Raw genomic sequence first — 15,728 nt, 5'->3', positions numbered from 1 at the left:
TGATATAGGAAACTATTGGTGGTTCTTAAAGAGTTAAGTAATGGTTTGTAAACATAAGATTATTTATTTTCAGCTGTTACAATCGTCCCTTTACTTATTGTTACAATTGTCCCCAAGACGCCATTTCAGCTTTATTTGTAAAAAATAATGCTAGTTAATTAGCAAAGCTAATCTTTTTTTTATTGAAAGATTAATTAAGGTGTCCACTTACATATTCGGTTATTAATTTTTATTTGTTTAAACAAAATTACTTTGTTACAATATAATATTCTAATACCAAAAAAAGGACTTGCGTGGCGTGAAAATATCTTTTGTGATGTAACTCTTTCAAAAGTACATAAAAATGGTTGCCATCAGGGGTGTACATGTAGATTTATTAAATACACCTTATGCGCCACCTATGAACAAATCTAGAACCCAGCACTCGAAATTTTTGCTCTGTTACAATCGTACCCTGTTACAATTGACCCCACTCTCCCCTACTCTTCAATTAGCCGGGTGCAAGCAAAAAGTCGACGTAAAATGTAGAACACAGCCAAGTTTTTTTTTTATATATTTTTTAAACACGTAAAAATTAAACTAAATTAAAGATTATTAATGCTTTATTAATTCAAACAGTGGATCTAACCTTTACGAGGTGCATTTACCAGGTGATCGATTTAGCTGTTTACAGAAACAAGAGAAGAGAGTGTTTTGGTTTAATAAGTACCAAATGTACAAATAAAGATACAATGTATTGTATTGTATTATTATCTATGATACCTATTAAAACTGCATCAATACTGGAAAAATTGAACATAGAAACTGTGAAAAGAGATTTTTTCAGCTATAAAGGGATAAATATTGAAGAAAATTGCATGATTGTGGTAAATTTTGACTATCAACTATAATAATCAAAATTAAATTATAATTATTTTAACTTTAAATTAAAATTATTTTAAGATAAATTAAAAATAGGGAAAAATTAAAATTATTTTAGCTTTATTAGTTGTGGTGTATGTTTTTCAGTTTTGTGTAGGATCTCGTAGTGTTGTTCAGAGCCGATTTGATTACTTTTTTGCATCCCGTACGAAGAACGGGTATTTAGCTACTTAACAATATGTAATATATAACCTTAAATCATCAAATTATAAGTTTTATCTCTCTTGAGTACATTTTTTTTTCTATACAAATGTTCAAGAGGATGCCATCCCACGGAAGAAAACTTTCGTCTCAAATTCTCTTTTTCTTTCATTACTAATTTAAAATTTAAAGTGCAGAAAAAGTGAGTTCAGATGAACCTAGAGTAAGCCATGAAGTTTTAAATACTGAAATGAAAATTTTGAAATATACAAATGAAAATAAATTTTGAGAAGATAACTTAGGATGACGCAACGGTGAAGTTCTATTCTAATAATTTGTTCGCGTTCTAATATTTTGAAGTATTTTTTTCAGCAATTGAAACTTTATGGCTTACTCTAGGTTTGCCTTAAGGTACTTTTTCTACACTTTAAATTTTAAATTACTAATGAAGAATAAAGACAATTTGCGACGAAAATTGTTTTCTTTGGTATGGCATCTAATCTCACAATCTTTTTTTTAATTTTATTTTTTCATTTTTAGTACTTTTAAATAATCATTTATAGAAGCAATAAAAAAAATCATGGAAAAAGAGCTTAAAATAGCAGTAACTTTTGAACAAAATGAATTTTTGAAAAAAATGCTTGCAATAAGTTCATAAATGGAAAAGTCCCTTTTCAAATTTCAACTCTATAAATGCAATTCTGCGAACTGCAGAGGGGTACGCATAGTTTTTTCACTACATGTTTAACAATTAATACTTCTCTAGCTAACAATTGAGTATTAATTTTTTTTATTCCATAATACTCCCTGTGCATTTATTCCCCTTCCTAATTTGAAATGTCTAAGTCTTATAGTCTTAGCGCAACAAAACAAAATGCAGCGTAAAGTTGAAACTAAACTTATCTCAAACTAACTGTATCAAGATAATGTTTTTGTAATTTGGGTAACAACTTTTCTTTCACTTCCACCAATCTATTTCAATCAGATGGAGTTGAGCAGTAGTGGCTCAAGGGATAAAGCGCTTACCTCCAATGAGGTAATCCAGGTTGGAATCCCAGCGATGTCTGATCGATACGATTTCCGCTAACGGCTTTCACCAATCGCAGTGCTGACATGAAATATCCTTAGTGGTAGACGGATCATGAGATAGGATCCCCTTACCGTGGGAGGTTTTTGTGGTTTTCCTTTCCATGTAACGCAAATACTAATTTGATTCATCAAAATGTACTCTACGAAGGCTAGTTTGTCCCAATGCGTAATCAAGGAGTTCCCTTGTCTTCCGGATTGGATTCAAAGGTACGGACGTGAACATTGATAGCCGTAAGCTCAATATAAATCAGCTGTTCAACGCCGGTTATAAAATAAAATAAGTTAGAGCGGTCATGGTTTGATTCCCTGCCCTGAATGGACTGCATTTTCTTCAATTGTGCCTCAGTGGTTCAGAATCTACTCCAATGTAGTGTCTCCGGTGGTCTCACGTACAATTCGCGTACGTAAATTGTACGTTCACAAATTTTAACGTACAGTTGAGGAGCATGGTACAGAGGCTGTGTGATTACTACCACTCTAAGTTGTAGTGGTGTTGTGCGCGTCACTAATAGTCCCTTTTTTTAGTTCTACCAAGCAAACCAATTAAATTGTTTCTATTACTGTAGAAATAACAAAATAAATAAAAAATAAATAATTTCTTTATTGCATACAACAATAGTAATTCGACACCTATACCAGACAAACATGAGGAATTTCTATTATACAAGATGAAAAATGATAACAAATAATCGCAATGTGGCACTGAAGGAAATTAAAAGTTTAACTTCGTGGAGAAATTCTTAAAATTGAATTACTCTGCAAGCATAATTGTAAAATAAATACTTTTTTTTATTTAGTTTTTGTAATTGGGAAATAAACAGTTAAACTCCAAGATGCTGCATTAGCTAAAAAATTTAGACATTNTGCGTAATCCAGGAGTTCCCTTGTCTTCCGGATTGGATTCAAAGGTACGGACGTGAACATTGATAGCCGTAAGCTCAAAAATAAATCAGTTCTTCAACGCCGGTTATAAAATGAAATAAGTTAGAGCGGTCATGGTTTGATTCCCTGCCCTGAATGAACTGCATTTTCTTCAATTGTGCCTCAATGGTTCAGAATCTACTCCAATGTAGTGTCTCCGGTGATCTCACGTACAATTCGCGTACGTAAATTGTACGTTCACAAATTTTAACGTACAGTTTAGGAGCATGGTACAGAGGTTGTGTGATTACTACCACTCTAAGTTGTAGTGGTGTTGCGCGTGTCACTAATAGTCCATTTTTTTAGCTCTATCAAACAAACCAATTAAATTGTTTCTATTACTGTAGAAATAACAAAATAAACAAAAAATAAATAATTTCTTTATTGCATATAACAATAGTAATTCGTCACCTATACGAGACAAACATGAGGAATTTTTACTATACAAGATGAAAAATGATAACAAATGATCGCAATGTGGCACTGAAGGAAATTAAAAGTTTAACTTCGTGGAGAAATCTTTAAAATTGAACTACTCTGCAAGTATAATTATAAAATAAATATTTTTTTTATTTAGTTTTTGCAATTGGGAACTAAACAGTTAAACTCCAACATGCTGCATTAGCTAAAAATTTTAAACATTAAATGAAACATTTACTTGAATGCTATCCAGATCTATTTGAAATGAAGGGTGCCCGAAATTCAAGTGAAAAGAAATTTTGATAGAAAACAGAGCTTTTTGATAAATTTTAAAAAATGGGAATTTTTATTAATCATAAAATATACTGTGCAGCATATTAGGTAACGGTCACAAACAAGCTCTTTTATTGAAATCTTCAATCAACGTTTTTTATAAATCTGGCTGGATATTTTATCGGTACACCAACTGATTTATATGTTTCAAAGCATGAGTGATGATGAGCTTATTGGCATGAACTCCCCTAAAAGGCTTAAACATCAACTACCATGAAGGGCCAACGGTGCAACATACTAGTTATTAAGATTTGGGTGAAAAATTCTTATCACGGGAAAATTATATGATAATACTACAAGGATAATACACTAACCTGTTCTCCTTTTAACAAAACAGAATTTTAGAAAGAAATTAAAGGTTTTATTAACTATAAATGGACACTTTGGTGTTAATCTAGATGATGGAGCAACGTTTTTTAAATTCGATGTAAATACTGCAATGGAGTGTCTTTTATTTTATTAGGATAAGATAAGGTCAATGATCTTTCAACATTCCTCATTTTGTCAACAAGTATTTTCAGAAACAATGAAAATGTACAGTGAATATACAGAGTAATAGTATCCATTCTGATGTCGATGAAGTTCGGTATATATGTTATTTGTAAAACTGGACTACGGGGCCAGTGGTTGTAGGTTCGAATCCCACCGTAGACATGGATGTAACTTTCTCACTCTCTCTATGCTCTATGTCTTTTCTTCTGCGTGATTGTGTGAATGTATCTTCCCAATGAAAATTACCTCGAAGAAAGAACTAAATTCAAGTTGTTCAGTGTCCGATAACTCAGTCTTTTCAATGCAGGATGTTTCCTTGTTAAAAATATAATAAGAATAAATATTTACAAAAAAACAAAATGAGCTTCTTGTCATCCAAGTGAATCGAGTGTTAAGGGATCTGGCTGTACATGAAGCTGCATCTGTGGAATAAAAGAATAACAATTTCGAACTGTCATTTCCCGTGAATACGATGATTCATCTTCGCTCTCATCTTCCTCCTCGTCGGAGCTCAAAGATGCCTCTGGAGCGTTGTAAATAATTCTACCGAAATCGGAGAAATATCGGATCACTTCCTCGGGATCATCCAGAATAGGAAGATCGCATCCACTGAGGCGATCGGAACAAACCTCGTCGAATTCTTCAGACTGCTCTTGCGTAAAGTAGTTTTTCCAATCGCCTATGATTCCTAAGAGAAAATAGTATTGGTCAAAAGTGTATAGGCGATGGCATCAATAATTTTCAAATTTATTTTCAAATTTTCATTTATATTTGATGTAACTAAATACACGAGTCATTCCCTCACTATTGAACTAAAATAATTAATAAAATATAGCTTCCCAGAAAATATATGACGATAAGCTTTTATAATCGTCATTGAACAGCCGACCCAATTTTGATTTAATGATGGGTCAACTCCGTAGCCTTGTAATTTTGAACCCAATCCAGTAGACAAGGAAACTCCTGGATCAGTACCCCCAGAGATAGTTCCATCAAAAAGTCCTCAAAGAAGGAAAATTTCTCCCTGTACTTGATCCAGGACTTCCATTGTCTTCAGGATTGGGTTCAAAATTACATGACTACGGAGTTGAATATTAGCAGTCGTAAGCCTGAAAAATTGGGTCGGTTGTTAAACGATGGTTATAAAATGAAATCTGTCTCTGAATAAAACCAATAAGTCGATGACAGATATTGTTTGTTTGGAGAATGAAGCGAAATTTCTAAGTTCCCTAAGCACAAGACATTAAAAAAGACAATTAAAGCACTAGGTTGGTTTCTACAAAAATCATATCACAAATTATCGACAATAAATTGTAAAAATTTCGTTATTTATATGATTAAACTGATTAACTAAAATTAATGTTTAAAATGTTCTTACTTTTTAACTTCCATTATTTTCTCAAATATTATTTTACACGAATTCTAACGTTTTGAACTTTATAGAGACAATAATATATGCGAATTAATTTAGCAGCTATTTCAATATTTACAATTTACTTTAATCTAAAATGTGTGATCGAATATCAGTAAAAATTAAGAATGAAATAGGTGAAAAAATTAAAAAAGAAAACAAATAGGCATTGTGTCTTTGAGAATATTGTTGAGTTTAAACTTTTTTAGATTTCATGTTTATTCAACTCGAAATTTTGATGTTTTGAACTCTACTTTTCAATAAGAGTTGCCGGTTTATTCCCCTAAGCAAGCCGTTCTTTTGGGGAGGAAAGAGATTTCGAAAATTTCTGATTTTTTTTCGCAATGTTTTTTATCATTTAAATCAATNAATCTGTCTCTGAATAAAACCAATAAGTCGATGACAGATATTGTTTGTTTGGAGAATGAAGCGAAATTTCTAAGTTCCCTAAGCACAAGACATTAAAAAAGACAATTAAAGCACTAGGTTGGTTTCTACAAAAATCATATCACAAATTATCGACAATAAATTGTAAAAATTTCGTTATTTATAATATTAAACTGATTAACAAAAATTAATGTTTAAAATGTTCTTACCTTTTAACTTACATTATTTTCTCAAATATTATTTTACACGAATTCTAACGTTTTAAACTTCATAGAGACATTAATATATGCGAATTAATTTAGCAGCTATTTCAATATTTACAATTTACTTTAATCTAAAATTTGTGATTGAATGTTTGTAAAAATTAAGAATGAAGTAGGAGATAAAATTAAAAAATAAAATAAAAAGACATTGTGTCTTTGAGAATATTGCTGAGTTTAAACTTTTTTAGAATTCATGTTTATTGAACTCGAAATTTTGATGTTTTGAACTCTGTTTTTCAATTAGAGTTGTCGCTTTATTCCACTGAATCGAAAATTTCTGATTTTTTTTTTCTCAATGCTTTAAATTATCATTTAAATCAATGTATTCGCATTTTACACACAGAAGTCTTTCGCAAGAAGCATTACGGTCAGTTAGTTTATTAACTTTTTGTAAACTTTTAAAACTTTTTGTTTATTCTTTAAAAGTATACTTTGAAAATTAGCATTCTTCTTTACGTCATTTTTTTTAATTTTATGCAATTGTAATTTTAAAGAAAAAATCTGAAATTCGCTCTTTTGAAATAATCATAACAGAAATTTTTAATTGCATTTATTGGAAAATATTTAATCTCCGTGTGATTATATTTAATATTTCTGAATAAATTTATAGAGTTAAAAATACAAAAATTTTGAATGACTTTTAACGAAGTATTTCGATACTATTTATGTGAAGTATTTAAGAAGAATATATTTAAAATAATTGTAATTAAATTAAAGTAAATTTAACTGCTCAAATGCGAACTTCATTTTTATTTAAGTAAATTAAACTGCTCAAATTGTACATTGCATCTGTTACATTGCACACTCAAATCATATTGTAAATAAGCCAGTTTTATTTATTTTACAATTTTCTAATGCTTCCCCAAAACTCCGGGGCTTTAAAAACTGAGGGCTTTTTGTAGCACTAATTGCAATGAATCGAATATTCTATATTTTTAAAAAGTCCATAAAAGTTTTGATTCAAAATTATTTTGTCAAATTCTTGTAATATGTTAGAGTGAAATGGTATACATAAGACGAAGTGTGAACATTACCTTTCCTCATGAATTTAGACTGTGTCATGTCAAACAAATCACTTATTGGCAGGTTTTCACGATTCACCATTTTGTTCGTCTTCATACTCTCAAAAGAACAATGGTTGACAATCGCATCCACCTCTTCCACTGACAGTGGTTGTTTCAGGAAGTCTGAAAGCCTCCTCACCATGCCACCCAGATCCTGAGAACATGAAAAAAATTAATATCTAATCCAATGTGTTGATAATGAGGGAACGAGATATTTCTTCGAAATCATAGTAAAAGAGAGGAGAAATGTGTGAAGACAGGGGAAATTACGTAACCGTGAGACGCTCGTAGTAAAGAAGAAGGGAGAAATGTGGCAACTGGGTAAATAGACATAACCTGAGATGCTTACTTTATTTACAATAAAAAATTAGGTTTAATAATTTATTGTCATGAAGGGTGACAAACAAAGACTAAATTTAACACTTATAAGTATTACATCCCTAACTAATTTCGCACGATGATATAGAGTGACGAAAATGCTTTACATTGTAATGTATACAAATTTTAACATTATTTTAAATCCTTTAATTTTAAATAATAAATCCGAAATTTAAGTGAAACTATTCATAAATATGAGAATTTTTTTTTCCGCGAAGTGTTCGATAGATTCTATCCAAATTCTGGATTTTCACGTTAACTCAACCTAACCAGGAACACTTTATAAATTGAAGGATATTTTTTTCAAGAATTCTTTTTGGATAAACGAATTTTATAATTGTTGTCGAAAATTGTATCGATTCGTGCGAGAAGTTACGGAGATGTAACGAAATGCAGAAAAAGTATAAAATTAAGAGATTCAAACTTCTCGTCTAAACTATTGACTGCCCCTCCGGAGTTTTAGGGACAAAACTTTTAAATTCCTTAAAAAGTTCAATTCCCAGTTGAGAAATAAGTTTTTATGTCTTATTTTTGTGTTTTAAAATATCATTTGCTCAAATCTATTAACAAATTCAATATTTATGCCTAAATTATAAGTATTATTACTTAGCACATGAAAATCATATAAATAAGGTGTAATTAAGGCGTTCAGTTTTTTTCATTAAATTGTCAATTAATACCCTTTTTTTATTATACTTTTCAAATTCGACCAACATTAAATATATTACATAAAAAATAAAGACACGAAAGACAGAAACAACGTGATGGCAAAGAAGGAACTTAAATAGCAAGAAAGTTACAATTAGATCAAATGTTATTCAGTGAGATTATGTTTTTTATTTAATTATATACTTATTTATTTTTGCACAGTGTGCATCATTATTTAAGAATTGTAGGTGCTTATAATGTTTTAATTCATTTACTGCAAACACGATAAAAAATTTCCTGAAAAAAGAGATTATTAATTTCCAGGACTTGTGAAAATATTAAGTGAATTACATATCACCTACCAATACATTTCTGTACTTAGATGTAAAAAAGTTTCAAAAACAATATTCAAAGTTTCTTACATGTGAAACATTCTTGAAAAATGACTGATGATTTCCCTTTAGGTACAAATAATCTCGTTAAATTGGCGACTTTTTTAAAAAAAAGTTTCAAAACTTTTTTAATTTTGAAGTTAATTGTCCGTTCTAGAACACTTGCAGCAAGATCATATATTTACACAGTTAAAAATAATACTTTGCCGTAAGCTTTTCTTAGGCCAAAGAGCTTCGAAGAACACTGAGCAAAAAATTTCACTTTCAGATATTCTGGAGATAAATCATTCGCCATAGCGAAATCTGAAAAATTTGCTGGGAGAACTAGGTTTAAGAATGTTGGAATTGGGTACTTGCACTTTAAGAAGAAGAAAACCTCCCATACCCACACATGTGACCTATGACGTCAGCGCCAACTAATATTTATCAGCAAAATGGCGCATTAAAGTTGAGCTAAGTTTCTCTACATAAATTAGAAAGTTAATTAACGATAAACTAATAAAATACAGAGCCGTATCGCACATTTTAGTAGTTGAAATATAATTCTTTCCCATCTACTTCTTTTATTTAACTTAAATTTATTATTTGCTTATGTATTTTATTGTTATCGTTACATATTTTTGTTTTGTGTACCTGGCAACTTCGATGCGCAATTAGTTGGTTTAGGTTCCACATGGATTCGTGCCTGTCTTTGTGTTAAGTCTCTGTGTAAATATATAGCGAAAGAATTGAAACCTTTGAAAAAGAATCTTTGTGAAAGAATGTAGAATGTGTCACTTAAGAGAATAAATACTTGACAGGCTTGGTTTACTTGGAATAGAATGGAAAGAACAGTTGCTAACGTAAGCAAATGTCACGTTTCTACAACCAATCAGGATCAAGATACCCACACAACGTCACTTGTAGGTATCCCAATTGAAGAGCATTCCGAAAGAGGACTATAAAAGTTGTGTCTGGAACTTTATCATACATATTGAAACATATTATATGGGTATGTAATTCATCTAATATTTTTCTATAAGCCTTAGAAATTAATAACCACACCTTGTATTTAATGAATTTTAAGCAGCCCTTACTAGTTTTAGTTCTTCATAAGATAAAAAGAAAACTTTATTTGGGTTTCTCTTGCAGAATTCCCAGTAGGGGAGAACATGATCAAACCAAGATCCGTACACAACTGAAAAAGAAAGAATATCAATGAAATACTGTAAAAAATATTCTTAAAGAGCGTTATTGTTTTCAAAATTCATAAGGAATAGACTATGTAGGAAATTTCTGTCATAAATCAATTTAGAATAGGCATCTTTCTTTTATGCAACAAAATAAATTTTCATCTCGATTTAGACATTTTAACTCAACCTTAGTTACTGTTAATTCGGAACATAAGAAAGGCAGCCGGATGATGTTAAGGAAATCCGGGGCATGTTAAGGGAAGTAGAGGCATGTTAAAGGAAGCCAGAACATAAAAAAGGCAGTCGGAGGATCTTAAGCAAATCTGGAGCGATGTTAAGGAAAACCGGAACATGTTAACGGAAGCAGGGGCATGTTAAAGGAAACCGGAACAAAAAAAAGCAGCCGGAGGATGTTGAGGAAATCCGGAGCATGTTAACGGAAGCAGTGGCATGTTAAAGGAAGCCGGAACAAAAAAAAGGCAGCCGGAGGATGTTAAGGAAATCCGGGGCATATTAAGAGAAGCCGGGGCATGTTAAATGAAACCAAAACATAAAAAGAGAAGCCGGAGTATATTAAGAAATGTTGGGACATAAAAAGGAAAACCAGGCCATGTTAAGGGAAGACGGAACATAAAAAAGGAAGTCAGAGCATGTTAAGGGAATTCGAAACATAAAAAAGGAAGCCGGAACATGTTAAGGAAATCCTGAGCATGTTAAGAGAAATCGGAACATAAAAATGAAAGGAGGAGAATGTTAAGGAAATTTTTAGCATTTTAAGGGGAGTCGAGACATAAAAAGGGAAGCCGGAACACAAAAAAGAAAGGAGGAGCATGTTAAGGAAATTTTTAGCATGTTAAAGGAAGTCGGAACATAAAAAGGGAAGACGAAACATTAAAAAGGATGACGGAAAACGTTAAGGAAATCCTGAGCATGTTAAGGAAAGCCGGAACACAAAAAAGAAAGAAGGAGAATGTTATGGAAATTTTTAGCATATTAAGGGAAGTCGGAACAGGAAAAAAGAAATCGAAGCATGCTGAGGAAAGCCGGAGCATAAAGAGGACATCTGGAGCATGTTGAGGGAAACAGGAACACAAAGGAATATTATTTTTCCTCCAATTTTTATAACGCAATAAAAATGCTGTGCCTTCCCTTTTTAAAATGCTGTGATTCAAAAATTATTAATCCTATTGGTATTCGGAAATTAAATGTCTAGATATATTATGCTATTTTGCCTTAAATTGAAAAATAATGTTTCAGATTTTTAATGCATAAATTTTAAAATAATGATAAGGAAAAAAACAAAGTTTTGTTTGAAACTTTTTAGTAACTAATAACAATAATTTTTCACAACTCACTTAGAAATAGAAGATTTATTCAAAATAAACAAAAAAAATTGCTCCACTTAAAGAATATCTTAAAAATCATAAATTAAAAGAGCCAATTTCTTAAAATTTGTATTTTTTTTTTAAATGTCTTAGGGAAAATATGAGGACATTTTTTGTATTCCCGTTAAATGACGGAACACAAAAAATATTTAAAAAATTCGATTAAGTTCAATCAATCTTCTTTAATCAAATTTGGTCACGCTACGAAAAATAGCCTCAATAGTCGCAAAGAGGACGATAAGTACGAAAACTCGGTGATGAGTAAAGCAATAGTATAACGATAAGTAAAGCAATAAGAGAGATCTTACCATGTCCTGCCATAAAGTAAGCAAGGAACTTATCCCACGAATGTGAAGCATTACCCAGAAAAGAACTTATTTTGTGATGATGGTAATATGAAACAGCCGTGTCTTTCGGGTTTCGCATTACGTAGATAATCTGAAACACAAAAAAGTTTTGCTTTCAATTTCAGTAATACCATTATTCTTGCTTAAACTAAACCAACAAAAATTTAATGATAAAATAATGAAAAAGTTACGATACATTTATTTTACAGTATGCAGAATAAAAGTTATTAAGGTAAAGGACACACAAATAGTTAGAATATTTTTATTAGGAAAAAATAGTTAGAATATTTTTATTGCAAAAAAAAGGAACACACATTAAGAAATTGTATCCGACTTTTAGCTCTTTTAGAGATTTGATTCAATTTTCAATACTTAGCTGGCAAATTTAGTGGGAAAATTCTTATTAATTAAACTGCCTTTTTGGGCATTTCCTGTTCCCTAAAATAATATCAAAAAATTAGTGGAAAATTTACAACAAGATTAAAGTAACTATAAGAACTGCGTTCTGGTCAACGCGAAGATTTAACCGACACTTCCTTTCGAACGGAAATGTCCGGTCACACAATCTAGTACAAAAACATTACACCAGGCTATATTCTTTTACCCATAAACTAAACCGAAAGCTGTGACGTATGAAATATGCCTAGTCACATAATCTAGTACCAAAAGAACTACGTCTGACTATCTTTTTACCCATAAATTGGACCGAAAGCTGTCAGGAATGAAGTATATCCGGTCACTGCCCTATCCAAAAGCACCCCAATCGTCTAGTACAAAGGTACCACGATCGATGACTTTTTTAGCCGTAAAGTTGACCGAAAGCGTTCAGAAATGATCCGGTGATAACACTTATTGTAGTTAGTTACCTTGCATTTAGGATTTCTTAGATCTCTTGGTAACAGAGGAAGAGGTAAGTGTGTCGCCATTAACCGAGGAGAAGGTAACTTTTTCAAGAAGCGAGAATGTCCGAATGGACTGCCAACTTCAAGGTGGTGGACTCTATAAACGAGAGGCTCTTTCTTAACTTTTTCCACGTCTCCTCCCTGACAAATCAGTGAGACAATCTCCTCCGTCCATGTCGTACCTGAAACAAAGTAGCTGAAATTAAACATTTTGCTGAAGTATTTTATAAATATTTAATACTAGTTTATTCAAAAACCAACATGGGGTACGTTCTGCTTTATTTTAACCGGCAAATTGTAGATGTAAGCTAGTGCTTACTTCTACAAACTAAACTTGTAGAAATGGAGCTCTACAAGCAACGCTTGTATATCAAAACTAAGTTTGTCTTTTTTTTTTCTATAGCTGTTGTGGGGATTGAGTAGTTATAGACCATGTCAACCTTCATCTATGAAAAGGTACCCCACCATAGGATCGAGTTAACATGTCTTACATACTAGAGAATTGGAATTGTATATTTGTAGTGGAAGATACACTACAGTACTCCCCCACCAGAATTATCGCTGTGATGGAATTCGATGAATAGATACCACTTGTTCTTTCATTACTGTTTTGTGAGAAGTCAGGAGAGCTGTATTAAGATCACCGTACTTTTGAGTGCTAATCGTGAGAGCTGTATTAAGTTCACGGTCGTGGTCGCTCCTGTGTTGCCTTTAGCAGTCGAGTGAACATGTTGTACGAGATGGAGACTGAGTAGCAACAGCTCGAGAAGGTGGATAACGTCGCAGTCACATGTAGCAAGTCAACTGTTCAATGTGAACCATCCATCGAAGTAGGCGTGTTCAGATCGAAGTGGGCGTTACTATCAAAATAGGCGTGTTCATATCAAGTTTTCTGTCAAGGTAGGCGTTTTCCCATCAGGTCCTGGTCACCAATGTGGGGATAGTAGATATTGATAATGTCAACCTTTATCTATGAAAAGGTACCCCAACGTAGAATCGAGTTAACATGTCTTATGTACTAGAGAATTGGAATTGTATGTTTGTAGTGGTAGATACACTTACAGCTGTATTTCTGAAATTCTGTTGCCACATGAAATGTCTTTTTTGATCACATAAAGTATCTTCTTTGAGCAGTTATAAAAATATATTACTTTACGAATAATATATTTTCATAACTGTTTTGAGTTTGCGACAATTATTCATGACTGTTAGGAGAAGTTAAGCCTATCTATAGCCATTACTCTCTATTTTATTTCTGAAAACGGCACAAAACGTCAACGGAAGAAAAGCCACAGTTTTGTGAAAACGAAAAGGGTATGTGATCTCATGTTTTTAATGTTCAGAAAATTAATTTAATGATGGTCTAATAAAATTTGCAAAATTGGAGAATGGGAAATCAGCAAGTGGACGTAATGTGGGTATCTCGATCCTGATTTGTGTAAACCAAGCCCGTCAAGTATTTATTTTCTTAAGTGACACATTCTAAATTCTTTCATTAAGATTCTTTTTCAAAAGTTTCAATTTTTTCACTATATATTTACACAGAGACTTAACACAAAGACATACATGCACGAAGCCATGGAACATAAACAAACTACGTAATTATGCATCGAAGTTGCCAGGTACACAAAACAAAAATATATCACGATAACTACAAAATGCATAAACAAATAATAAATACAAGCCAAGTATAAGAAATAGACGAGAAAGAACTATATTTCAACTAATTCTATGTGCGATACGACTTTGTATTCAATTAACTTATCGTTAACATACATTCTAACTTATTAAGTAGAGAATACGACTCAGCTTTAATGTGCCATTTTGCTGATAAAGATTAGCTTTCGCTAACGTCATAAGTTACACGCGCGAGTATGGAAGGTCTATTTCTTGAAGTGCAAGTACCCAATTAATTGATTTTCATAATTTTATTTAGGGGGAGAAATCTCACCGAATTGGCCATTATTTTTTTTAAAAAATTTAATATTTAAACTATTTGTCCGTTCTAAAACTCTTTATGACGAGATGGTTTTGCCTCAAATGAAAGGCACTTAAACTGAGATTTTTTTTATTTTTCTCTGCTTTAACTTAAACAAGAATCACCGGCGATCATTGATTTTATACAGATTTTTATAGTTTTTACATTTTACAAATTTTTTCAAGACACAATACTAATGTGGAACAAAAAATATAGGCGCTCGAATCAGAAGAATCTAATGACAGTGTTTACCTGATTTCGGGTATGTGATGATGAATACATCGTCGCGTCTAATGGGCATATCTTCGAGTCCCTCCAGTAAGTCTGCAGGTACTAGGTACCCCTGCAACAGCACCCCTTTGTATATTTGAGCCTCTGGGATTGATTGCACATACTCAAGCTGCAATTGGTCTTTAGGTGGGTCGTCCATTGCCCGTTTCACCATCTTGTTTTTCCTCCTCTTCCAACTGGATATTAAGGACGACAACGGACTTTTGTACAAAAGTTTTATAGACAGCAGCTAAAAAAAGAAAATCTGTCACTGGCCATGAAACAGTGTGCTGTTGCAATGGAGAATTTAAACAGCGAGTTCTTATTTTATTCATTTCTTTATTTAATTTTCCTTTTAAAATTACAACAAAGGCTATTGAATTAAACAATGCTTACATTCCTAGTAATGACCTACAAAAAATTGCAGAAATGCAATTTTTTGTAGGTCATTACAAGAGAGAGGAAAGAAACATTTTGGCTTATAAACTATCATGTTTGCAATTTCATACTGCTCAGGTATATTGTATAATTAACATGCATTTTTCTTTTGGTAGAGAAGTTTTAAATTGAAGATCAAAGTGAATGAAGAGTGCAATAAATTTTAATTTTGAAAAAAATAATAGATTTATCTGAGGAAAGCTTTATTTAAGTTTTACTTTGCAAAGTTCATAGATATCAGTGAATAAAGGATCCAAGAGACAATGTCTGAGTGTTTTTGGAGAAAACACATGATCAAACTGAACTTGGCTACAAATAATCAACAAATAAACCTAAAAATTCTCTCACTAACTCCATACAAAGATAGCAGTATATA

At 31.9% G+C, this 15,728-nt stretch overlaps 1 protein-coding gene across 1 annotated transcript in view; it reads right to left on the bottom strand.

Annotated features, from left to right (window-relative positions):
• Nucleotides 1–3,437: 3,437 nt before the first annotated feature.
• LOC107443055 (sulfotransferase 1A3) overlaps nt 3,438–15,728 on the bottom strand; it is a 14,700-nt gene continuing 2,409 nt past the window's right edge. The window contains exons 2-7 of the mRNA XM_016056798.4: nt 14,897–15,164; nt 12,631–12,848; nt 11,726–11,855; nt 9,937–10,037; nt 7,413–7,596; nt 3,438–5,005 (exon numbers count right to left, since the gene is read on the bottom strand). Coding sequence (XP_015912284.2) covers nt 4,689–5,005; nt 7,413–7,596; nt 9,937–10,037; nt 11,726–11,855; nt 12,631–12,848; nt 14,897–15,164 — 1,218 coding nt within the window. The 3' untranslated portion in view covers nt 3,438–4,688. The remainder of the gene's footprint in view (nt 5,006–7,412; nt 7,597–9,936; nt 10,038–11,725; nt 11,856–12,630; nt 12,849–14,896; nt 15,165–15,728) is intronic.

Source organism: Parasteatoda tepidariorum, chromosome 3 (assembly GCF_043381705.1).
Source record: "Parasteatoda tepidariorum isolate YZ-2023 chromosome 3, CAS_Ptep_4.0, whole genome shotgun sequence".
NCBI classification, from domain to species: domain Eukaryota; kingdom Metazoa; phylum Arthropoda; class Arachnida; order Araneae; family Theridiidae; genus Parasteatoda; species Parasteatoda tepidariorum.
This window is presented reverse-complemented; position numbering and strand designations above follow the sequence as displayed.